The 26795-nt window shown below is 37.6% G+C and overlaps 1 protein-coding gene across 15 annotated transcripts in view; it reads left to right on the top strand.

The window, feature by feature from the left end:
- The window catches only part of HUWE1 (HECT, UBA and WWE domain containing E3 ubiquitin protein ligase 1), a 140923-nt gene that overhangs the window by 7391 nt on the left and 106737 nt on the right, over positions 1 to 26795 (top strand). For all 15 annotated transcript variants that reach the window (XM_082376504.1, XM_082376505.1, XM_082376503.1 and 12 more), the window contains 4 exons: positions 19715 to 19783; positions 23913 to 24011; positions 24647 to 24853; positions 26245 to 26397. In XM_082376504.1, the coding sequence (XP_082232630.1) occupies positions 19715 to 19783; positions 23913 to 24011; positions 24647 to 24853; positions 26245 to 26397 (528 nt within the window). The remainder of the gene's footprint in view (positions 1 to 19714; positions 19784 to 23912; positions 24012 to 24646; positions 24854 to 26244; positions 26398 to 26795) is intronic.

The raw sequence follows: 26795 nt of genomic DNA, 5'->3' as shown, positions 1-26795 counted from the left end.
GACTTCAGTTCCATGTCTTGGCCCTGCTTACTGCTCCACATGAAAAGTAGGCCTCCTTGTGGAAGAAGCTAATGTTTCCTAGATAATGACCTGATTGTGCCTTTGGGGTTTTTCATCATGGTTTCAGTTTCCTTAGGTAGTTTAGTTATTTTTATACTATCTTATAACGTTGCTTTTTATTCTTTTGATGTTGGTATCTCAGCTGCTCTGACCCATAACTTCTAAGCTATTAAGACTTAGTGATGAGTTCCTCTGGCTGTAATACAGTTTTTGAAATGGCAATACTAAACAATTTTTGAGAGCTTCCACTTAGACATCCTGATTTTCAGCTATTATACACAACTGTAGTTTTCCTGTTGTTATTGTTTCATTTTATTTCTTCTGGAAATGCTGTTCCCCCAGCATAGAGCCCTTTATACTGTTCATTTCTTTCCTTGTTCAGCATTGGCCATCGTAGGATCTACTGTATGTCCCTTCCATGGTCAAAACCTGAGAATGGAAGTTGGGCACATATGCTCCAGTCAGCCTTTGACTTAAGCACACGTTGGGGGCAGAGCAAGGCCACTTGTGCCTACCTTTGAAATGAGAGTGATTACAAGTTGAAGGGGCAGAGAAGGTTAGAGGTCATGAATGAAAGTTTCTGAGGTATTTAGATGAAATGATTGTGAATCATCAGTGCTATGGATCATGAGTTCAGGCTTTTCAGTTCTTTGTTCATTAATGGAGAAATCAGATCCTTAGTTGTAAATTGACTAAGTATTAAAGAAGTGATTTCTTGGGAATTACAGTGAAATCCATTTGTTCAAGAAAATAATTTGAGCACATTATGTATAGTGATTAGACATTTACCCTTGTCCTGAGTTTTCTGTAGTTAGGAAGTTTGAACAATATCACTTAAACCTTGTAATCCTGAGTTTGTGAAACTAGGATAACTAGAGTTTTGAGAGAGAGCTTTGCACACAGACATTTCAATATTTGAATTGTTTCCAGAATTACAAGTTTACAATGGAAATCTGTTGCTTTTTTTCCCTTTTGTTGTGTGTTTTCAACTGCGGAGTCAAAGTATTACTGAAATGCCAAAATTGGTTGCTTTGAAAATATTTGTCTTTCACATTCCATGTTACCTCTCTTGCAGTTTGATTAAATTGTTAAAATCTGATGTGTAGCTGTAATCATATTTGGCTGCTTTACAGTGATCTCACTATCTGTAAAGTTGATAGTCACAAGCAATTGGGTGTTTTGCTATATTGTTCTCTGACTTGTTTCCTCAATGACCGGTTACCAGATGTTTATATGTTAATGTCAGGGATAATTCAGCTCAGATTCTTTGGAAGCCCTCTCATTTGATGTGTCATAAGGGTTGAGTTGCTAAAACTTGATGTACTTGTTGACCAGCTTGGTATAGAAACACTTTCAGATAGTGAAGGAGTGGTCCTCTCTGAGTAAAACAGCTGTAGGTTTTGTTTGGGCTGTTAACCTGAGCATTTTCAACTTTTAGTTAAAAGTTTTAGTCATTTGGCTTTAAAAATTACAGTGGTGACATGGATTAGTTCCAGAATGTGATTTTACAGAAAATTGGAATTTCTTTCAACTTCTTATTAATATATCTTTAAATGGAGATTGGTATTGTAGATTGATTCAGTTTGGATTGCTGACTGGACTAGGTGAATGTGAAAATTCTTTTTCAGCTCTGAGATTCTGATTGTATAATCTTAGATATTGAAAGAAAGCAGTTTTTCCTTTTCAGTAATCTTTAAGTAGTGACTGAAAGGGACAAGGAGTAGGGAGATGCAAATTATTCTGGAATAACTTTTTAGTATAATCGTTTAGATTTTAAAGATTGGTAAGTGTGAACATACTGCCATGAATTTATGTACCATCTTTAGCATAACACAAATTTTAAGTCCTTATAATTAGGTACCAAGATAATTGCTCTGGAAATACTTGGGTATATTGTATTTGGTGGCTGCTTATATTTTGGAACACATTTGGAAGACTGCTTTAATGATTACCTTATTTGCTACAATTATTTTCTTATTTTCCTGTCTTTATAGTGAGGTGTATTTTTCCTGGTCTTCGTTTTTTGTTTGCTTTGTTTTTCTGGCCACACCACACATCCTGCAGGATCTTAGTTCCTTGACCAGGGATTGAACTTGGGCCCTCGGCAGTGAAAGTGTGGAGTCCTACCTAACCACTGGACCACCAGGGAATTCCCGTCTTCTGGTCTTTGCTTTTTTTGTTTGTTTGTTTTTGAACTTCCCCTACTAATTTTCTATTACTGCATTCTGCTGATTGAATTCTTATAGGTGGAAAGAGCTTTCAGCACAGTGATTAAGAACCCAGACTCCCTGGGTTCAAGTTCCGACTCCATTGCTTATCAGCTGTGTCATCTTGTGAAAATTACTTAACCTATGTGCTACAGTTTTTTTTTAAAATATTTATTTATTTATTTATAGCTGTGTTGGGTCTTTGTTTCTGTGCGAGGGCTTTCTCTAGTTGTGGCAAGCGGGGGCCACTCTTCATCGCAGTGCGCGGGCCTCTCACTATCGCGGCCTCCCCTGTTGCGGAACACAGGCTCCAGATGCGCAGGCTCCAGATGCGCAGGGCCCAGCCGCTCCGTGGCATGTGGGATCTTCCCTGACCAGGGCTCGAACCCGTGTCCCCTGCATTGGCAGGCAGACTCTCAACCACTGCGCCACCAGGGAAGCCCCTGTGCTACAGTTTTTAATCTATAAAATAATAATAGTGTTACCTACCTCATAGGGTTTTTGAGAAGTTTAGCTGAGCTAATGCATATAAAGTTCGTAGAACAGTGGTTCTGAAACTTTAGGGAACATCAGAATCACCTAGAGGGCTAGCTAAAACACAGATTGATGGGCCCCATCCCCAGAGTTTCTGATTCTGTAGGTCGGGGTTGGGGGGGCTAGATTTTGTATTTCCAACAAGTTCCCAAGGAGATGCTGGTGTTAATGGTCAGGGAACCAGTAGAATAGAACAGTGCTTGGCACAAAGTGTTAACTTTTTATTCAGGACTACTTTCCCAGTCCCTGAGTAAAACACTTGACTCTTCAGTGCTGATTAGTACTGCCTTCAGCTAGAAGCAGTTTTGAAATCCTTCATTGCAGTGGTTCTCAAAATGTGGTCCCCAGATCAGCATCAGCACCATCACCTGGGAACTTGTCAGAAATGCAGATTCTCAGGCTCTGCCCCAGTTTTATTTTAAAAGTGTGTCTTGACTTAATTGGGGTGTCTTAGACTTTTATTAACAGCTTTATTGAGGTATAATTCACATACCATACAATTCACTCATTTAAAGTATACAGTGGTTTTTATTTAGTACGTTCATGGTTGTACGACCATTACTACATCAATTTTAGAACATTTTCATCATCTTTAAAGGAAACCCAGTGGCCATTAATCACTCCCCTTCTCCTTTCTCACAACCAACCACTAATCTATTTTATGTCTCTATAGATTTGCTTATTTGGGGCATTTCATACGAAATGGAATCTTACCGTATGTGAGAAACTTTAATGTGATTAAAATGTTTTCCTTTTATTGTAAAAAAAAAAAAAATAGAAAACAAATGTGGAAAACTACCCCAAAACAAATTTATGGTTTAATAAATTATCTTAAAGCACTTTTGTTACTACTACCCAAGTCAAGAAATAGAATTTTGCCTGTCACCCTAGAAGTCCCTCCATGTGCCCATCCCCATCACAGCATCCTCCCTCCCTCTGAGTAACGACTGTTAACAGTAACAATAGTTACTGTAACAGTAACAGTAGTACTGTTACAGTAACTTACAGTAACAGTAACTGTTACAGTAACAGTAACTACTGTTCTGACTTTATAGTAGTCACTTCCTTGCATTCTTTTATGGTTTTAATCATACAAGTGTGCATCCCTGGACAGTGTAATTTACTTTGTCCATTTTAAAAAACTCAATTTGTCTTTTAAGTATCTGTAGCTTCCCTTTCTTCCTTTTCTTTATACTTTGTCTATTGACAAACTCAGGCCATTTGACCTGTAGAATTTCCCAGACTGAATTTTGCTGATTGCATACTCAGTATAGTTCAATATGTTCTTCTGTCCTCTGTATTTCCTAAAAATTGATAGCTACATCCAGAGGCTTTATAAATTCAGATTCATTCCCTTTGGCGGTGGTGTGTTCATTTACATTTGTTAGGTTGTAGTGGTGTCTTGGATTTTTTTTTTTTTTTGATGTTAACAGCCACTGCTGCCCAAAGCTTAGATCCATTATTAATTCATTGGGAGTTGCAAAATGGTGTTTTAACTCTCATTTTCTTTTCATGTATTGGCTGGAATAATTTATAGTTTATATAAGAAAGGCAGAATAAATGCTCGGGTTTTAAATTTTTTTCTGGCAACTAGTTCTGTTCCTTTGGACAAGTTAACTTAACCTATCAGTTGCTTCATCTGGGAAAAATACCTTATTTATGGGTTTACTGGGGTTAAATGTGAAAATATAAGGTGTTAGTATACTGTAGATGGTTAAGTATATGGTAATTTCTTTAACATACTATTTCACTTAACCCCTCTGACAGCTCAAAGATGGGCAGTCATGGCGGTGAACTGATGGCCAGTTAGCAAAGCCTGTCTGGATCCTTCAAGTCTGTGGTTAAGGAGGAATGGTATTTGTTCTTTGATCATTTGGGGGCTAAGTCTCTGGCCAGTGATAACTGAACGTTCCACCAGAGTAGTTTTTCGCTTTGCCAAGCCTTTGGAGTCACATTCATACCCCCTGAAGGGTCTTACCCAGTTCTGTGGTGGTGTGCAGTACATTGATTGCCTTGATCTCCCACCCTCCAGCTACACAGCTCCCTAGTGTTTTGGTTTGTTCAAGGTTCTCCTGTAACCTTAGTAACCCATGATGAGTCTTCCTAATGGTTATCAATATCACCACTATTAACATACTTGAGTAGCACTTTTTTTTAATAAATTTTATTTATTTTTGTTTTTGGCTGTGTTGGGTCTTCGCTGCTGCATGCGGGCTTTTCTCTGGTTGCGGCGAGCGGGGGCTACTCTTCGTTGCGATTTGTGGGCTTCTCATTGCGGTGACTTCTCTTGTTGCAGAGCACGTGCTCTAGGTGCGTGGGCTCAGTAGTTGTGGCTCGCGGGCTCTAGAGCGCAGGCTCAGTAGTTGTGGCGCATGGGCTTAGTTGCTCCGTGGCATGTGGGATCCTCCCAGACCCAAGGCTCGAACCCATGTCCCCTGCATTGGCAGGCACATTCTTAACCGCTGTGCCACCAGGGAAGCCCTTGAGTAGCACTTTTAACATTTCATATATTGTATAAAATATAGCATATGGCACATAGTAAGTCCTCAATAAACTGGAAACCATTGTTGGTTTTGTTGTTGTTATTGTTGTTAATATTATATCTTCTTTTTCCCTCTCACATCTTACTTCTCTTCAGTTCAACAAGCATTCTCTGAGTGTTTTTAAGTACAAGGAGCTAGGGACATACATTAGTATAAGAGAAGAGTATAAACCTGGATATATCCAGTATCATTGCTATAGACACCTCTCTCTTTGTATCTATATCTGCTGCCATGTTTTACAGGGACTAGCTTGACTACTCCAGCTTACGAGTGCCTTGCAGTCTGTTGACCTAATCTGGAGCTCCAGTTCCCTGCTTCTCAAATTTCCTTAACTGTCTTGGTGAGGCCAGCCTTAAAAGGAAGTATAGTCTGGAGAGGTATAGATGTCACTTGAATACAACCTTTTACATAGAGCATTTTAGATTTTTGCTTTTTAAAAGTAAAGGCAGACTGCCTGCATGGGTGAATTCACATATCTACCTCTAGCAAAACAAATTACCAGTGGCTTTAAAAATGGTAGTCTTCTCCATGTCCAACAGAAGAGCTGGATAAGACCCTTATATTTGGTATTGTCTACATCAAACTCCTTATTTTATAGGCACAGGTTTTGGGGAAATGACTTGCCCAAGGTAACATGGCTGCTTAGGGGTGGAGTTGGCCATTGAACCCAGGTTATCTAGTTTGGTATGTTTCCACTATGCTGTATCTTTCCTTAAAACTGAATTTATTATCTGTATTTCTAAATATACCAGCAGGTGTCATCCATAGAAGTGCAAAATAAGTGGCCCCCTTCCTATAAGAAAGTTAACCAAAAAAATGGGGGAAATTTAAGGGAGTAGAAAGGTAAATGAGAAAGTCAGAAGTTCAAAGAAAGCTCAGTTTCTTTTGCCCTTTTGACTATGGTTATTACTTTGCAACATAAGGTTAATTTGGAGCTCTTTCATGGGACAATTTGATTTGGTTGCATGTTTTCATGCATATTTATGGATGCTATAAATCTATAGATGTGACTAAATTTCCTGCTTGTAAAACTTTCAAATTAAAGTGATGTTTTCTAAGCTCATCTTTTTTTCCCTTCCTTTTCAACTGTTTTAAATTATAAAAGTAACGTTTGCTATTTAAAAAAAAAATTCAAACAAAATAAACATTTCAGTTAAAAATTAGTACCCCCCCACAAATGATGGTCTCCTTTTATATCTGTTAACAATGTGTACATATTCTTTTATAGCTTTTAACGTTTATATACTATGCTTATCCATTTATGTACTATACGTATTTTTATACGTTAGAATATATGGCTGGACTCCATTCTTTTTAATGGTTGCATTGCATCCCAAAAGCATGAATCTGCTATAATTTCATCATTCCCTGAGCCTTGGAAATAGAATTCATCCTGGGTCAAAGGGTGGTACCCATTTAATTTTTTGATAGGTACTGCCAAAATGACCTCCAGAAAGGCTATATAGAATTGCCATTTCCACTGAAGTGTTTGTGAGTGTTCTTTTCTCCACCTACATTTGCCAAAACAAGATAAAGTTGGTCCTTTTAATTTTAACCAGTCTGTTGAGCGAGAAATCACATCTCCTTGTTTTGATTAGCATTTTTGTAGTTACTTGTAAGGATAAGCAAATGTTTATATCCTCTGCAAATTACAAGTTCCCTTTTACTTGGTTTTCAATAAGATTGTCCTAGTGAGTTTTGGGTGTTCTTAGTATATTAGAAATATTAACCCTTTGTTTTTCCTGTTGCAGATATTTTCTATGTTTATGGTTTGGAATTTTTATGTAGTCAAATTCTTTCGTTTATGGTTTCTAGGTTGCACATCTTTCTTGGGAGATCTTTTCTTTACCAGGATTACAAGAATATTTCCCTGCGTTTTATCTTCTAATTCTTTTTAATAGTTTTTTTTTTTTAAGTTGGAATTTGGCCAAGTAGCAAACTGGGTTGGTTACTTTTTGCTCTATAGGTTTTGAGAATAATTCAGGTTGTTCATGTTTAATACTTTTAACATTTGTCTTGAACTGAAGGCATAGTGTTATAGACAGTGTTTTAAGGGATCTTATTTATTATATTTCCATTTTACGTATGTTTGAGGCCCAGATTGTCCTAAAGTCACAGAGTCAGTTTGTGTCAGGGAACTAGAGTGCCTTTGCATACTATTCTTAACATTTTTAGCAAACACCTTTCAGTTATAAATGTTTTAAAGCAGCAGATTGTTCACATTGTCTGGTTTATTTAAAGAACATTGGAAATGACTATGTGCCGGGCTGTATGTAGTGGTGTTAAATTTACTCAAACAGAGCCAGTTTCGTCTATATGTTGGGACATAATCTTTTTTTCTAAAGGCTTTGTTTTAAAGCTTTCTTATCAGTGAACTAATTTGATCCTTGTAACAAACCTCTGAAGTTGGAATTGTTTTCATCATTCTGAAAGGAGTTTGCTGCCATGTTGATAATTGCTATAAATAACTTATTCTTTTAACCATGTAAAAGAATCTTTGTTCCTTCCAAATTCATTAAAAGTAGCTCAGAATAGTTGAGGTACACTTAAAATTTCTGATTCTTAAGTGGCATGGCCCGAACATTATTTAGTAGACTAACCTTTGGAGAACTATAACTAACTTGAGAGTGAGACCTGGAGCTTCCTAATCTTGTCATCAAAGTTAAGTTTATGTCCGTAATTAAGGCGAACAGTTTGGAGATTAATAAATACTTTATGTTCTTCATATGCAGATAACATGTAGAAAGGCTGGGGAAAAAACAGCTTTTTTTGGCTCTTGATCCTCTGTGTGTGTGTGTGTGTGTGTGTGTGTGTGTGTGTGTGTGTGTGTGTGTGATACCCAGCATAAGATTGCTGCCCTTAGATTAATCTGGAGCTAAAAGAAATAAGACGTAATAATATATATGGCTTACTCTTTGCCAGGCACAATCCTATGAGATAGACTGTGTTGTTTATTTTACAGAGGTTACTGACTTGGAGTAATTTGTCTGAGATTATACACCTAGTAAGTGGAATTTAAGCCCAGCTTGACTCCCAGGCCTTTCCATTCTGTTGTTGTCCTCTATTTCACTTTTACTTTCTTCCAGTAGTATTCCTCAGTTTCTACTTTTAAATTTAAAAAAATAATAATCCTCATGTATGGTAGCAGATAAATACTAAGTTCTCTCTTCCCCTCATATAGATATATCTTTTGTCAGAATATTTTAAGGCATTAAAACCTAGCTTTTATTTAGAAATATACTTAATCTAACCTTTTTATAAAAGGATTGTGCCTTTTCTACCTGTCTTCAGGATACAGAACTAGAGGATTTTATCCAGGAATACAGAATTCCCCCTTACATAGAGGAGGTTTAATTTTAGAGATGCTGCATATTTCTTTATAAACCTAGGGACATGAGAGAATTGGAGCTGAATAATGCACAAGGGTTGGAATTCTGTTTCTTTGGTTTCCTGTACTGTCTTTATTGTATTTGACAGTGGCCTGTCATGTGGCTTTAAGGGAAATACCATATGCCTGTGTTTCATAAATGAAAGTGAAAACACTGTAGTGGCTAAGCACACAGTGTCTTGGAGATATTTCTGGGGGGTGATAGTTCCTAATGTTTTTCAGGTCATAGATCTCTTTAAGAAGCCAATGAAAGCTATCAGCTATCTTCTCAGAAAAATACCCACATAGGTGAAAATTTTCCATAGAATTTTAGGATTTTTGTGGTGCTCCCTCAATATAGGACACAAAGAAATCTAAAGATTTCTCCACGTGTCATTAAGAGGATGTCCAAATTGCTGTTGTTTGTGCTTATATTTCCTAGTGTGTGTGTGTGTATTTTTTTTTTCCTAGACCAAAGCATTATGCCCAAAGGTGAAAGCTGGGCTAAAATTGTTTCACTTTCGCTAAAGGTGTACTCTGCTTTATGCAACTTTAATCTCTAAAAATCCAAATTTTTTTAAAAAGCAAGAAGATTATGGTTGGTGTTACATAAGGATTTATCCTATGTAGTGTGTTGATCTTGTAATTGATTGTGTTTCCAGCTTTGCTTTGACCACTAGGAAGCTGTAATTTGTGTGTTTTGTGTACTGGCTTTTTGTTGCTTTTATATTACCATTGCTTCTAGTCTTCCTTTTTCTCTGATTTACACCTGACCATCTCATAGCACCTATCACAATGCCCTGCATATAGCATATTCATAACTATTTGTTGAATGAAAGATGCAGATTGAATGAGTTGTATACATTGGTTTTCTCAGTTGAAAATGTCACTTTAAAAAAGCGTTTAAAGTGATTTGGAATTTTTAGCTTCATTAAACATTTACTGGGTAGTCATTCATTCATTTATTAATCTACTAAGTGACAGTTCCTATGCTGGCAACAGGCATGCAAAGATAAATAGAATCCCACTCATGCAGAACTCACTCTAGTGGGGAGACTGACATGTAAATAAAGAGAGGTGTGTTGATTGAGGGTATGTGCAGGATACAGTGGGGACACAAAGGAGAGAGTGATCAGTGTTACTCTGGGGGAGGGGATGTCTGAAAAGGCTTGACAGAGGAAGTGACATTTAAGCTGAGCTCTAGGGAATATATGCAGGGAGCAGCCATTTTAGCAGAGAGAACAATCTGAGTCAAGGTATCAAAGGTCTTGAATGGTAGGGAAACTGTAAAAACTTGACATGGTTAAAGCATGTGGGTTGCCAAGAGGAATATTATGTAATGTCATGGCCCTGGTAAGAGAGGTAAGCAGGCATTAGGTCCTAGAGGTCTTGAATGCTGGTTAGGTAAGGAGTTTACACTTGATGTTGTAGGTAGATTTTGAGTTTGAGGGAGATTGCTCTGGGAGCAATGTGGAGGATGGAATGGGGGGATCTAGCAAGATAAAGTCTTAATTTAAAATATTTCTAATTTATGAGATTTTCAAACATACACAAAAGTTTGAAAACAGTATAATGAATCCCCATGTACCTGTTACCCAGCTTCAACAGTTGTCAACACATGGCTATACTTATTTATATCCCATTCCCTCCCCCATTATTTTTAAGCATATTCCTAAATGAATCACAGATTGGCAAAGCATAATTAACAATATATAACAAAGTGGCTCCCAAGTCTGGCTGTGCAGCCAAATCACCTACACAGCTTGAAAAAAAAAGTTCCCACCTCTTATCTATTGAGTCATATATTTATATGGCCAGACATTTTTCGTTTTCAAAATAAGTGTCAGTTGATTTTACAAAGCTAGGGTTGAGAACTCCAGATTTAATTTTTAAGTAAATTATTTTAAAGATATTTTTAAATTAGCTTTGACTTCTGATGGATGTGTTGTCCTGAACTCACTGAATGCTGCCTGTGGCTCTTCTGAGTGAAGATCATCTATTAGATAGTGGCAGGCTTTTGTGTGGTTAAGTTGTTGACAATTCAATAGAGCATATTAGTTTAAAGGCTGATGTCTTAATTTTCTGTTAGAGGTGGGCAAGACTGAAAAGTACTTCCGTCTTTGAAATTGGATGTGATGAGATAGGGAATAATCCATCATTGTTATAATTGATCTTTTGCACCAAATCCAGCCACAAGTAAAGATGGGGATGGGAGACAGAGCATTCTTAAAGGGTAGACTAAGATTATTCCAGAGCACCAATTTGAAATGTGTAGACAAGGAGTCTCTTCCTCTCCTCCTTAATAAGCATAACTTTCACACAGGCATTGCTGTTTTTATTTTTTTTCTTAGGAATGCTAGGAAGGGAGGTCTCCTTGGCATGCTGCCATTTCCTCTCTGCTGGCAAAACTGATTTACAACTTTGGTGAGCCCTATTTGTTGCCTAAATTCTTTTGATGCCAGTTTCTCTCTAAGTAATTGGGAGTAATGACCAGAAGAATAACTCCTGGATCTGCAGCTTCCCAGGACTGTAGGGTAGAGGACGTGTAGGGGATGACTTCTCAGACGCCATTCTCACCTCCAAAGTCAGTGTTGGAGGTTTCAGATTCTTCCTCCTCGGTATCCCTGCCCTTATTATGAGTATACTGCAGTGCAGAAAAGCACCAAGAGCAAGCATGAAAACTTATCTGAGGTATAGTGTTTTCAGATTTTGAGGGAGAGACCCTGTCGACGTATTTCTGCAGATAATTTCCAGATTTGTCTTGGGTGAGTAAAGGCTATACCTCATTTGCTTTATTATTACATCTTACTATCAAATGTCCAATAAAATCTAGGTCAGCAGTTCTCAGGGTCATATTTTATGTGGCCAAGGACAGGGATATCGGTGTCTATAGGAGGGGTGTAGTGGGGTGGACTGTGCATACAGACATTTTGTGTACTGTAGAGTTGTGGAGCAAATTTGGTTTGAATCTAGGTTCTACCACTTACTGGGTATGTGGCTACTCTTGGCCTCAGTAAACCAGGAATGATCTTCATCTCCAAGGTGTTATAAGGATTAGAGATAATATATAATAGGTGGTCAGTAAATGTTATCTGTTGTTATTATGGTGATAAATGGGTTCTCAGAATATTTGGTGGGTATTAATGTAAATAATCAGAAACTAGACTGGATGGAAAGGCCTGATAATCAGGTGGTGTCCCCTTGTACCCTTTTACAAATCAATCAATGTGATGTCTCTGCCTCTAATCAAATGGTCAATAGCAGGCTGGGTTTCAAGATTCAGCTTGCTGTTTCCTGACATGATGGACGGTCTGGGCATTTCTCACCCGAATTTACTTTCAGAGTCTGCAGAGAGGCAAAAGGCAAATATAATTAAGTATTTTGTTTTGTAAGACGTTGGAGTTTAGTATTCTCTAAAGCATTGCTTTAAAACCACCATAATGCTTTTCCATGATTTCAGTGGGAATTTTAGGCTGACTTTTTTGTTTTGTTCTTTTTGTTTTTCATTTAATTAGCCAATATTTATTGTTTCCTATAGGAGCTTAGTGTACAGCTAAGCTGTGAACAAAACAATCAAATAGGGAAAATGCCTTCACGGAGCAGACATTCCCATGGGTAGGCTGACTCTGATTCATCCACACTCCCATACATGTGTGCAGCATTTCTTAACCTACCAATAATAAACCAAATCAATAAATACTGAATGCTTGCTGTGTGCCATACTTCAGGATTAACCAGCAAGAGGTATAGGAAAGAGGCTCCAAGAGCCAACAGCAGCCAATCCAAGGCATTTGTTTAGAGGATATTTTTCTTAATTTGATGCATGCCCTTTGGCTCAGGGGCCACTGTTTTCTACCTTAAGAAAAATTGTACAAAAGAAAAATTCTCATTATAAATGGATGGATGATTATAGAAAATTTGGAAGGCTCTGAAAAGCAAGAAGCATAAATAAAACTGTGTTATCCTGCCACCTAGAGGCAACCACTGATAATGTTGTATATTTCTTTCCTTCCCAAGGTTGGTTGGTTGGTTGGTTGGTTGGTTGGTTGGTTGGTTGGTTGGTTGGTTGGTTGGTTGGTTTTCTTCCTCACCCTGTGGCATACATTTTCTCATTAATGTCAGGAAGTGATAGGTACAGGGTACAGTGTCAGCACGTACGAAGGACACTCAGTCAAGTTTTAAGAGATTAAGAAGAGGATTGTCCTAATTCTGGTTAGTACTATTTCTGCTGTTCAAAACCCACGTAAGTGTTCACTATGTTAAGGTGAAATAGTGAGATTCTAAATAGTCCCCTACCCTCAACTTTCTTAGGGATTTTCTTTCCATTATCTCCTTTTCCTCTCCCTTACCCTCTGCCTTTCAATGAGACCCCATAATTTTCTGCTTGCATTTACAATCAGCCTTTTCAAGAGTGTTCTACACGTGCCATCTATATTGCCTCACTTCCTATTGATTCCTTGACTCATTCCAGTCTGACTTCCTTTCCAACCACGCCACTGGAACTAATGCTTGTCAAGTTATCTCTAGTCCCAATTTCAATGGACATTTTTCTGGACATACCTCATTTTGACATTTGACCCAGTTGATCAGCCTTGCCATCTTGTGTCTTTCATGATGCCGTGATGAACTAGTTTTGCTTCTACCTCACCAGCCTCTCCTTTGCTGGATTCTCCTCCCATGGCTTCAAGTACTGTCTGTATGCTGACAATCACAGATTTTTTTTCTCAGTGCATACTTCTTTCCTGAATCAGTTCTATAAATATTTGCATATCTATCACATGGAAGATGCTGTGCTAGATGCTGAGAGCTTAACACTGTAGAAAATCAAACCAGTTATACTAATTGATATTTGCGATGAGAGAAAATAAGCAGGATTACTATCATAAAAAAAAATAACAGACAGCTTTAGGCAGGTTGCCTTGGGAAGCCGCGTTGGGTCTTAGTTTAAAGTCAATTTCTCAAATAGAACTAGCTGTGGGAAGAATGAGAGTGTGGCGCAGAAGCATTCCAGTAGGAATAGCACCTGTAACAGTCTAGAGGCCAGAAACAATTTAGAGTGTTCCAGAAACTAAACGGAAAGACTAATGTGGTTGTGCAGAGAGGAGATTGGAGAGAGTTCCAGGAACTAAATCATGCCAGGGCCCTCTGGGTCATGGTTAGAATTTGGAAATAATTTTAGGGAAACTGTTGAAAGGTTTTAAGCAAGGAAGTAACGTGAGCTGATTTATGTTTTAAGAAGATTACTTTTGCTGCTCTCTGGAGAATGGATTGGATGAAAGTGATCATGGAAGTGGGGAGATCCGTTATCCATATTTCACAGTTGAGAAAACAGAAGTGCACATACGCTGATTTGTCCATGCTCATACAGTGAGTAAGTGATATAGCAGGGATTCTAACCTGGGTTTCCTGATTTGGATATATAATCTGTGTTATAATCTGGTGCTTCTCAGACTTTAATATATGATATTATTAAAATACAGATTGATTCTTCACGTCTGGGTGGGGCCTGAGATTTTGCATTTTTAATAACTCCCAGGTGATATCAGTGCCGCTGATCCTTCAACCATACTTTGAATAGTAAGGCTAGTTCACCACTGTACTCCACTGCTGTTGACCCAGATTTGGAACTATAGGTGTCCTCTGCCCTTAAGCTGATTTCAATATTGAAAGTCATTCTAAATTTGATCAACCGCAGGTGATTACTACAGAGTGAGTTACCGTTTAAAGAGTGACTTCCCTCAGTGTATTTTAATTGTACCCTCTTGTCTTGATGTAAACCCTATAAAACCAAGATTCAAACTTCAAAGATAAGTGAAGCTGGGGGGAATGAAGGAGTGAAAAAAAGAAATGGTTAATTAAATGGAAGTATTTAAGTGTAATGGTAATCGCTACAGGTGGTGATTCATAATAATTCATTAGTTTTCTGAAAGTTGATCTTTCTAACCTGAGTTTAGGAAGAACTATTTATTATGTGTAGAGATTGCTTGGTGCACAGAGTTCTGGTCTGACCCAACAAAGGCAGTAGGCTATTTCCAGGGATTTGTTTAGAATTAACTTCTTTTTGTTAGAGACTTTTTTATGTAATGGGATTTTCATCTGTTTAACTTCTAAGCATTAGGTAGAACTCATTCTCTAGTTACTGTTCCATCATTAGTGAGATTGATAATATCTCAGCTTTTCACCTTGTGCCCCAGCTTCCTCTCTTACGATATTTTTTTGAACAATAGGATCCAACAGTGTAGAGGAATTTGTCACAAATTTGTATTTTCATCTGCAAGCATTTATTGTTGTAATAAAACTAGTAAATAAAGTGAACAGCATGTTATTGAAGCATGGACTTGGGAGTCAGAAGGGCCTGGATTTAGATATTGGAGCCAACATTCACTAACCAGGCAAGGTTCTGAATTTCTCTGAGCCTCAGTTTTCTGTCTGTAAATGGGGAAAGAATTTGGCTTGAATGGTGAGGATTGTAGGAAAGACAAATATGAGGCCCCTGAGCAACATGTCTCAAAGTGTATTCTTTGGGATTCTTAAATTGGACTTTCAATAGTTGCCACCTGGAGGAAAAATGTTTCTATGTCCTAATAAGTTTCCTTTACCCGGGATTTCTTGGAGCTGTTAGTAATATCAGTCAGCCATGTGACTGTCCTAAAGGAAGAGAAATTTGTAACATTTCCTAAATTACTGGAACCTAGTCTTCATGGAGCAAGATGCTCTAGAATGCTTTGAGAAACACCAGCCTAAGTATTATCTGGTTTGTAGTGGGCACTCAAAAAGTATTCTCCCTTCCTACTGTGAAACCAGCTTAGAAATAGAACAGAAACAAAAAAGACTTGAATTTTCTTAATTGATGTCTCACAGGCAGTGATATCTTTCTTTTTTAAACTATAGGTATTTCTTGCAACAAAATTATAGAAGCCAGGCTAACATTGTACTTGTTATGGGAACGTGTGCTTGATCATTCGTTTTGGCTTGTTTTTTTTATTTGGGTGCCTATCATCTGAATCTGTTTATGAAAAGTTTGGAACCTGAACAATGTGGAAACTGAAAAAGCCAAATGCACTTGCTCTCCCAGAACCTTGACAGCTAGAGCATAGGCATGGGACCTCAGCTTGACCAATCAGATGCTCACACTTGGGACAGTGCATCTAGAGCCACTGATGCAAATACCTGAGACCATTTAGAAATCATACTGCCACCAGCAGTAGCTTCTAGGCATCCAGAGTCCGGTGTTGGCAGCATAGGCACCCCCAACTAAGCTGTGTCTGTGGGAGGTCTTTGGCTGTAGTTCCAGGATGCCTAGCTTCCTTGGTTCCGTCTGTTTTCTGAATGTGGATCTCTAAGCTTTCCTGTTGATTGCATGAGCTATCAGTTACCCTTCCAGTAAATCACATTTTTGCTTTAGTTAGCCAGAGTCTATTGTTTTCAACCCAGACCCTTGAATGGTACGGAATAAGTCAAAATAGCTTTAGTTAAAGTGAGATACATATTTGTGTGAAGATTTGCCAGTGACTTCATCTACATTTTTTTAAACCAGTAAAATCGTTGTGAGTTGTTTATTTGCACAAGTTTTAGTCTGTGCTCTTGTTCTGGAGGATTTTTTTTTTTATTGTTGGGTTTCAAGAGTTCTTTATATATTCTAGATAGTATGTATGGTTTGCAAATATTTTCTCCCAGTAGATTTTATAGTTTTACATTTAAGTCCATCATCCTTTTTTTTTTCTTTTTTGAGATGTAATTGGCGTTTAACATTATATTAGTTTCAGGTATACAACATAATGATTCCATATTTGTATATATTGTGAAATGATCACAGTAAGTCTAGTTAACACCCATCACCATAGTTAACAATTTTTTTTCTTGTGATAAGAACTCTTAAGGTCTGCTCTTAGCAACTTTCAAATATATAATACAGTATTAACTATAGTCATCATGCTGCACGTTATATCCGCATGACTTCTTTGTTTTATAACTGGAAGTTTGTGCCTTTTGACTACCTTCATCTGTTTCATCCACCCCACCCCCCAACCCCTGCCTCTGGCAAACACCAGTCTGTTTCCTGTATCTATAAGTTTTGTATTTTTGTTTTTTTGGCGTTTTGTTTGTTTGAGATTCCACATATAAGTGAGATCATACAGAATTTGTCTTTTCTCTGTTTGGCTTATTTCGCTTAGCATAATGCCCTCAAGGTCCATTCATGTTATCGCAGATGACAAGATTTCCTTCTTTTTTGTAAGACTGTATAATATTACATTTTGTATATCTTTAATATATATAAAAACATAAAATGTGGTGTACATTTTATCTATCTACAGCCACATTTTCTCTATTCATCCATCAGTGGACACTTAGGTTGCTTCCATGTCTTAGCTATTGTAAATAATGCTGCAGTAAACATGGGAGTGCATATATCTTTTCAAGTTAGTTTTTTTCGTTACCTTTGGATAAATATCCAGAAGTGGAATTGATCATATATTTAATCTTTTGAGGAACCTCCTTACTGTTTTCCATAGTGGCTGCACCAATTTACATTCCCACCAGCAGTGCACAAGAGTTCCCTTTTTTGCACATCCTTGCCACATGATCCATTTTGAGTTAATTTTTATATAAAATATGAGACTGAGGTCAGAGTTCATCTTTTTGCCTATAGATGTCTACTTGGTCTGGCACCATTTGTTGATAAAAATATCCTTTGATTGACTTGCTTTTTCGCCTTTGTCAAAAATCAGTTGGGCATATTTATGTGGGTCTATTTCTTGGTTCTCTATTCTGGTCCATTGGCATATGTGCCTATCCCTCCTCTATTACTGTGTATACAGTCTTGACTACTGTAGCTCTGTGTGTGTGTGTGTGTGTGTGTGTCTGTCTGTCTGTCTGAAAATTGGATGGAGTGATTCCCTCTCTCTCCTTTTTCAAAATTGTTTGAGCTATTGTAGTTCCATTGTCTTTAATATGAGTCTTCTTAGTCCATGAACATAGTATATCACTTCATATTTTTAGGTCTTGATTTTCTAAATCAACATATTTTGGTTTTTAGCATACAAGGCCTGTACATGCTTTGTTATATTTACGCCTAAGTATTTCAAATTTTTTTTGAGCAATTATGAGTGGTGGTGTAAAGTTTTGAGTCCACATGTCCATTGCCAGTATACAGAAATATGATTGATCTGTGTATGTTTATCTTGTATCCTACAGCTTTGCTGAAATCACTTGTTCTGGGAAGTTTTTTTGTAGACTCCTTGGGATTTTATGCTTAGATAATACTTTGTTACCTGCAAATAAGGACCGTTTTATTTCTTCCTTTCTGATCTGTATACCTGTTACTTCCTTTTTTTACCTTATTTCAGTGGCTAGAACTTCCAACACTGTGTTGAATGAAACTGGAGAGAGCAGACCTTCTTACTTTGCTCCTAATTTTGGAGGGAGAGTATTCAGTGATTCGGGTTGTATGGTGTTGGGGCTAACTGCTACTTCCTGTAGCTGAGGCAATGTAATAGCCTCCCACAAATGACTACAGCCACAATGATGTGACAGCCACTTGCTCTGAGTTAATGGGTGTGAGGTTTTGTGAGACAAAGCAAACCTGAGAGTAAGTGTACAAGTAGCTCACTTATAGTTTCCACTACATGTATCAGATTGTTGCCAGAATCCTGTTGGCCTCATTTTATATATTTGGAAGTTGTTGGCAGAAGGCATCTTGCTTATTTTCTCTTATATGCTGAGGTAATTTTTTTAAAAAGTAATCTGGAATCACATACCCTAAATGTGAACTTTAGAGGGGAAACATCTTTTTTTCTTCAGGAATGACCCCTACAGCAACATTTTAGAACATATTCTGGATTTTGTACCAACTCTTTCTGAATGCCCATTGGTTGAATGGATGCCAGCCATACAGACAAATACATGTTATTTCCAGAATACCGAACATGTTGGACTAACTCTAGACCAAAAGCTGCCTAAAATTTATACTTGAGCTTGGTCAGCTTTATATTATGCCAGCCTTCTTGGAGGAGGGACATTGACCCCCAGTGACTGCTGTATAGCAAATACATTATTAGAGGTAAAGAGCCCTGCAGTTCACCTCTTCCTCTGCATATGTGCTAGTTGCTAATGGGGGAAACCTTTATTTCTTCCTGTGCCTTGGCCGGAGCATCTTAATGGATCTTAGTAAAATGATTGTGTTCTGTGCTCAGGATATTTCTAGTGGGAGTCTTATACCTCATTTTCTAATGAAAAAAAATAAAAGTATTTTGTTTCCTTTGTTCTTATGACATAATGTATTTTTATGGGTTAAAACAGTAAAAGATACAGAAAAGCACAGGTAAAACAATCATACATAATCCTTTTGGTTAGATTGAATTAACATTTTGATGCATACCCCTTCTAAGCTGTGTTCTTGAAACATGGGTTTATACTATTTATTCTGTTTTGTAACCTTTTTATTTCACCATGAACAGCTTTGCTGTTATGTAATTGTGTGCAGTGTTTTTAACAGCTGTGTAATAGTCTGTTTTAAACCAATCCTATTTTGGATATTTGATCCTTTTCACTTCTTCACTGTTATACATGGTCATGCAGTATGGATTCTTGTGATTAAATATATATATACATTCTTATGATTTTCTTTGGGTAAATTCCCAGAAGTGGAATTGCTGAGTTTTCCAAAATACTGCAGGATGTGGTGAATTTTTCCATCCTGAGGTGTGTTAAAACATTTTACTCTTACTTTCAAGTATGAGTTTGAGAGGTCAGGGTGGGGGGCATTTTAATTTTGGCTTAAATTGGTTACAGGCTTGTGTAACTTGAATGTGGGCCAGTTTTATTTGGAGAGATTGTTTACCACTCCTTACCTCGTACCTGTACCTCTGAGTTGGCCTGCATCATAACTCCAATTTTACTTTAAACATTTTGCATGCTCTTTGTTCTATATTGTCTATGTCCAAGCATGTAGAGCTCAGGCTTGCAACTTTAAGTTCTCACTTTTTGGGGAATTTTCTTTTCAGATCATAAAACAGAAAATCGAAAACATGAAAGTAGACAGGACTAAACTGAAAAAGACACCTACTGAGGCTGTAAGTATCCAAAAGTTTGCCTGTTTTTTCATTTCAGAAAAAAATCTTTGCAGTCAGTTCACTCATATTGATCTTCCAAATATATCATCACTTATATACACACAGTGCAGTAAAACAGCAACTTGTCTTGAAACAGTCAAATTTTCTTTTGAACTTCCCTTGGTTGAAAAGGTGAATAAGCTAGTGATCAGTGGAGAGTGAGCACCAAACAGTTTATAGCTATATGTACCTGAAGTAGGCTGTCTGGCTGCTGTTTCTGTGCATTGAAAGGCAGCATGGTATAATGGAAAGAGCAAGTATGGATTCAGATTCTGTCTGTATTTGCGGGATCTTTCTCAATTTTGTTATCTAGAAAATTAAAGTGGTAACACCTTTCTCACTAGATTTCTTGTGAGGCCAGTGTTTTAGCTTTCTTTATTACTGATTCTTAATCATACAGTTCAGCTTAACCTATATTAACCTGTGTATTGGGTGTCCATGTCAGTTGATCCTGTGTCAGCAGTAGAAATCCCAGCTTCTGTCCAATATTCTATTGGCCTGCTTAAACTGCATTCTGAAATTAAGGAAGTATTGTATTGTTACGACACTCCCATAGACCCCATGTGCTGTAGTTCAAGGAGCACAAGCTTTGGAATTAGACATGGGTTTGAATCTTACTAGATTTTTGTGTCTGAGAGTTAACTTGCCTGGTTTCCACAGCTGTAAAATGGGGTTGAAAATTCCTCCCTCCCTGATGTGAGGCAGCTGCTCAGTAAAGTATCTGGCACATAATTAGTTGGTTCATTTTCTAAATACAGGCCACTTGGTTTTTTAAAAACTGTAACTACCTGGCAAGTATCACCCAAGGGTATCACTATTGATATTTATTCCAGTATTGCATGGGCAGTTCTCCTGCCCTTTTCATTCAGTGTTATACTAATGAGTATGAGAAGTGCTGTCTTCGTACATCCTCTCCAGCATTGCAGATTATCTTTTAAATTTTTGTTAATAGGTGGAGAAAAAATATTTCACTCTTCTGATTTGCATGCCTTAATACATATATTTTCACATTTATTGGCCTTATATTAGTTGTCTGCTCGTGCTGTTTTATTTTGTATTTGACATTGGAACGTCAGTTTCTTATTGAATGCCATACATATTGAGTATGTTCATTTTACATACCTGTTCATTTCCTTTTCATTTTGTTTTTGATATGTTTTGGCATCTAGAATTTTCGACAGTTAACATACTCAAATTTTTTGGAAACTGAAGAGCAAAAAGAAAACTTGCCTGAAGTCATTTAACTTCCAGGATAATTCAACCTTGTAGATAATCAGAGAAATTCAATTTCTTTTTCTTTTACCTAGTAGACTGTTATAGATTTGTTCTTGGAGTCACACTTATGTACAGATTCCTGGCTTATTTCAGTTAGCATAATGCTCTCAAGGTTCATGCATATTGTCACAAATGACAAGATTTCATTCTTTTTTTATGGCTGAATAGTATTCCATTGTATATATGTACCACATCTTCTTATCCATTCATCGATGGACACTTGGGTGTTTCCATATCTTGGCTATTACAAATAATGCTGCAATGAACATGGGGGTTCATATATCCTTTCAAGTTAGTGTTTTCATTTTCTTTAGATGAATACCCAGAAGTGGAATTGCTAGATCATATGGTAGTTCTATTTTTAATTTTTTGAGGAACCTTCATACTGTTTTCCATAGTGGCTGCACAAGAAAGATATTTATTTATCACTTTATGTATTGGCAGCTATGCAGAGGGTTTTTTCCCTAGATTTGACATCTTTATTGGAGCAAATCAACATAAACCATGGCAATTGGTATGCAGCCATTGAACTGGCAAGTACTTTGTTTTGTACTACCGTAAGTAAGGAAAATCACACTCAGTTTGCATTTATGCAACAGGGACAAGACAGTAAAGATACACTTTTGTCCCTGGTGCATTCTGCAAACCGCAAAGTCCATAGGGATCTTGATACTCCTGATAAAACAACATGGTGCTGGTACGTTAAATTGATGCTGTTATGCTAACTGGGGCTTGTGAACAGAAAGCACAAGCACTTTAGATGCCTTAGACATATGTGTGCCAGAGAGTGCCCTTTGAAGGTTGAAGGCCTGCCACGTCAGGAAATTTTCTAGGGGTTCAAAGGTCTGGGAAATGTCAAAATTTCCCTTCTAGAGTGAGAGACATGTTTTTGCACCTTGTACCACACACCATGAAGAAAGAGGAACAGTGTATGGGGTGCCTCTTTGGATTTTGGAGCCAGCATGTATTACATTTAGGCATGCTGTTTTGATCCATTTACTGGATAATTTCTGAAGTGATAGTAGTGTTTGGATCTAGAGAAGACTCTGCAGAAGGTTCAGGCTATGATGTAAGCTGTCCTACTCTGTGCACATTATGGCCTAGTAGATCCAGGTGTCTGACTTAAGTGTCAGCCAAAGATGCTGTGGGATGCCTCTGGCAAGCCCCAGTAGGAGAATCACAGCTTAAGACCTAGGGGGTAGAGTTTGGCCGTGCTGTTCTCTGCCAACAGCTATTCTGACATTCAGAAAAGCAGCTTCTGGCTTGCTACTGGACCTTGATAAAGACTGAATGCCTGATTATGAGATACCAAATGATTACAGGACCCAAATGTTTGTCATGAACTGGGTGCTATCTAACCCACAGAATCATAAAATTGGGTCTGCATCGTTGCAATCCATTAGAAATTGAAGTGGTATATTTGATAGTAGGCCCAGGTAGGTCCAGAAGGCACAAGTGAACTGCATGAGCAGGTGGTTCACACTCCTTTGTTATCTGTTTCTACTACTTCACTACCTCTCCCTCAACCTGTATGACTTCAAGGAGAGGAAGAAAAAGTGCAGGTCTGGTTTGTTGAAGGGTTTTATGCCAAGAATTTTACATGTCTTTAATTACCACAGAAATTTGAGATAGCTCTTAATAATGTTTACTTTAGAGAGAGAAAAGGTTTCAGACTTAGCTTAAAAAAAATTTGCCCTTAAGCCCCTATTGTTCCACGTTCCATTTTGGCTGCAGAAAATGCCCCTAGTTTAAATCTCACAACATTGCTGGGTAAATAGGTCGTGTTAAGTTCATTTTGCGGAAGAGGATACTGAGATTCAAAGAGGTAGCTTACCAACTACCTAATTCTAAAGTCCATGCTCTTTGTAACAGTAAGCTGTCTTTCAGTATTTAAGCTCCTAATATGTGAGATAAGTGCTTTATGCAAATACTTGAGCTTCACATTTCCAAGGTGGTTCTTAGGTCTTTTTTCTGGTGAGAAAACTGTGGCTAAGAGGTTGGATTTGCTCATGATCAAACAACTTTGTAAACATCAAGTGAAAAACTGAACCCAGATTTGTTTGGTTCCAAATCTAGGTCCATTCCTAGGATACCATACTGCTTTACAGAGTCAAAGAGCAAGTGTAATCACTTCCAGTTGCCATCCATTAATAGCAGCATCTCTATCCCAGTCCCTATTCCCCCCTCCCCACCCCGCCACCAGCTCCACTTTCGGAAACTTACTATGAACTCTGAATCCACACCTTGTTACCTGACAAACAGGCCCTTTCATCAGTAAAACAGAGCAGGAATATATGGAAATGGAAACCCCAAGTAAGAATGGAGTCCTAGTTTTACACAGTTCAGAAATTCTTTGCCTCCTATAATTGGACGGTTTAATGTTGCAGAAAAATATAGCCAGTGCTAATCTTCACCTTTGTGAATTCACTAGGGCTCCTCAGTGTTCCTCTAATTGAACATTTCTTATCAGGCATTCTAGTTAACTTTCAGACTATGATACAGATTCCTCATTTTGTTTTTATTGATATTTAGCTTGTTTCCTTTATTTCTGTTGTCTGTACACTTCCAAGTAGTTTGTCTACATCTACAGGTTCATCCAGGTTTTAAAAAAATACACAGATGGATTGTTTCATTATAAGATTTCTGTATTAATCTCAGGTGATCGTCTGGCAAATTTCCACTTAAGTAGTGAGTTCTATCAAAAGTTAAATCATTGAGTGTGTTGACATAAGGGGGTTTTTTTCCTATTCTTCCTTGTTGTGTCTCCCTCATACTCCAAAACACCCTTTTGTGAATACCTGTTTGTTTTTCTCAGCCTGCAGACTGCAGAGCCTTAATAGACAAACTCAAAGTTTGTAATGATGAGCAACTCCTCTTGGAACTGCAGCAGATCAAAACATGGAACATTGGAAAGGTATGTAAACCCATGCTCCCAAAAGAGAAACCAAAACGAGGTAGCCTCATTCAGCAATTACTTAATAAGCATCTAGTGTGTGTCTGGCACAGCTCTAGACCAGTAATTTTTAGCCTGTGAATGGTTGCCAAGGAAATTTTGAAAGAAATGTAAAAGGAAAATTTTGCTAGCCAAGGATGAAGAATGTTTATACAGGTGATGATAAAGAATCTCAACCACAAAATTCCTTTAGTTTGACTGACAATATGAGCTTGAGATAGTCTCAGGATTTTTACTCTTAGCTTAAAAGACTCTTCTTTAGATAACTCTAAAAATGAGCACTTCAGATAAAGTGGATTCTGGCAGGGAAAGTCCTTGTGTTTTTAGACCTCAGAGGTAGCCAGAATTCTCCTTTTGAAGACCTAGCTGTAGGGGTTTTGATAGATATAGCAATGAACTCGGGTCCATGTGGCTCAGAGTATGATCTTTCTCATAGGTTTCTGTACTGGTGGGGGATTGAAGAGAAGCAAAGGTGGGAAGTGAACTTGTCTAGGTGTCATGCTTAGCAATCCATTGCAGCAAAGCTCAGCTACAGAGTACCCACACAGTACTTTTACCTTATTCTTATATCTTCCTCTTTCTCTTCCCCTCTCCAGTGCGAGTTATATCACTGGGTGGATCTGTTGGACCGCTTCGATGGAATTCTGGCAGACGCTGGACAGACAGTGGAGAATATGTCATGGATGCTCGTGTGTGATAGGCCAGAAAGAGAACAACTGAAGATGCTTCTCTTGGCTGTGTTGAACTTCACAGCCTTGCTCATTGAGTACAGCTTTTCCCGGCATCTGTATAGTTCCATAGAGGTAGGAGAGGTTCAAGCCTTTGTGATCTGTTCTTAACTAGAATTGTTCATGTCCAGAATAAGGAGATTGTTCTATCTGGCGATTCTTTCCTTTTCATTACGGAGTTCTGGGGTTTTCAACGTCAAAGACATTGGTAGGATGTTTCTTGGCTAAAGATACCCTTCACAGGGTTGATGGGAAGGTTCTTTACTGTCACCTTCACCTTGCCTTTTAAGATTCAAGAAATTAATGCGAATGTAATACATGTATTGGTGTATTCTTGGGAATTTACAGGAGTTGATCTTGGTCCCAGGTTATCAGAGCAGCCCCAAATTACTTTTAAAATACTAGACATAATTTGATTTCCTTGACACATTACTGCATTTACTGCTTTTCTAAGTTTTAGTGTGCTGCTTTTTAATTTCTGCTCCCCCTCCCCAAAATGTATATTAATAGCATGCTATGTATTCTTAAAGAGTAAAGTGGGCACAGGAATTAGTGAACTTTTGAATTGGTCAAAAATCAGTATAAGAAGAAACTCTCTTCCTTTAGCCTAACTTCAGAGTTTTTATCACTGTTGATTTAGTGCCCTGTTGTTATGTGTTACTTTTCCTAAGTCTTCATTAAAGAAACAGAATCAGAATCAGAACAAACAGGTAGAAAGTAAATGGCTTAAGAAGAGAAGTGGAATAACTGAACTAAAGACCTAATACCTGAAGTTTTAAGTAGGGAATGGCTAAGCAGTCTGTTGAAGATGAAATAGATAAGCTGCAAAAGGAAATCCATAGCCTTCTGTGGATAATCAGCAACCAGAAATACTTTGGTTCATTTCCAGCTAAATTACATACTGATTTTAACACTAACCAAATGTTTCAATATATTGGTAAATTTTGATTGTATTAAAAAGCAAAAATAGTTACTCTTGGGTTATTGTTACATACACTGTATTGTAACAGTCATAAGTGCCACCAGCTGTTGTTATTTTTAGTTTCTATATGAAGAACCCTGTGTTTTAATTAATTCCAATTTTGTATTTGTTGTAAAGGATACAGAAGGAGCATAAAATTATCTTAGTCTATACTTTTAGTCTAGTTGGAAACTTAATGTTCTTGAGTTCTGCTATGTATTAAAATGTTACATATGTCTCTTTTGTAATCTGTTTCTTCCTGTGGAGACACCTATGTAATTTTGAACTGTTCACATTTTTTTAACTTAAATTGGACTTTCTGGCTTGCTGCCAGATTATAAGCTGCTTGGGCATAAGGTTACATGTTGTAGGTGCTCAAATATTTATAAATTTTTTTTGTATTGTTAAACTTCTTGATAGCTTTGTAAATCCATGGCATTTCAAGTTTTCAAGGTCTTGTATGCCTGATACCATGAACTTGCCCCCACATTTTTGTCCCCTGTAGCATTTGACAACTTTATTGGCTTCTTCTGATATGCAAGTGGTGCTGGCAGTCCTCAACCTTCTGTACGTATTTAGCAAAAGATCAAATTATATCACACGCCTTGGATCTGACAAGAGAACCCCACTGCTAACCCGGCTGCAGCATTTGGCAGAGGTGAGTCATGGGTGAAGAGTTGGAAGGACACAGAAGTTGGACCCTGTTATTCCTTTTCACAGGTGTTTCTTGCAGTGTCAAAATGAATAGGAATCCATAAGTTAACTTTACTGGCCTAATTGAGTAGAACTATTGGGGCCCATTTAACTAAGGTACCCCAAAAATCCTAGGAAGTATTCTCAATTTTATGAAGTAATTTTGAGGGATTTCATGAATCTGCTCAAAAAGAGAATCTCTCTTTGTTCAAAAATGGCCACTTCTCTTCTGGAAAGAAAGTTTAGAATCAGATTCTGTTTGGAGGGAAACATTGGCTGCAATAAAAGATCTGGATTTTGAGTCCTGGCCTACCTTATTAGCTCTGATAGCAGTTTTCTCATCTGAGAATTTAGTTATATCTA

This window comes from Balaenoptera borealis, assembly GCF_965194805.1.
Source record: "Balaenoptera borealis genome assembly, chromosome: X".
NCBI classification, from domain to species: Eukaryota; Metazoa; Chordata; class Mammalia; order Artiodactyla; family Balaenopteridae; genus Balaenoptera; species Balaenoptera borealis.
The sequence above is the reverse complement of the archived record's forward strand: the minus strand, read 5'-3'. Positions and strand labels throughout refer to the sequence as shown.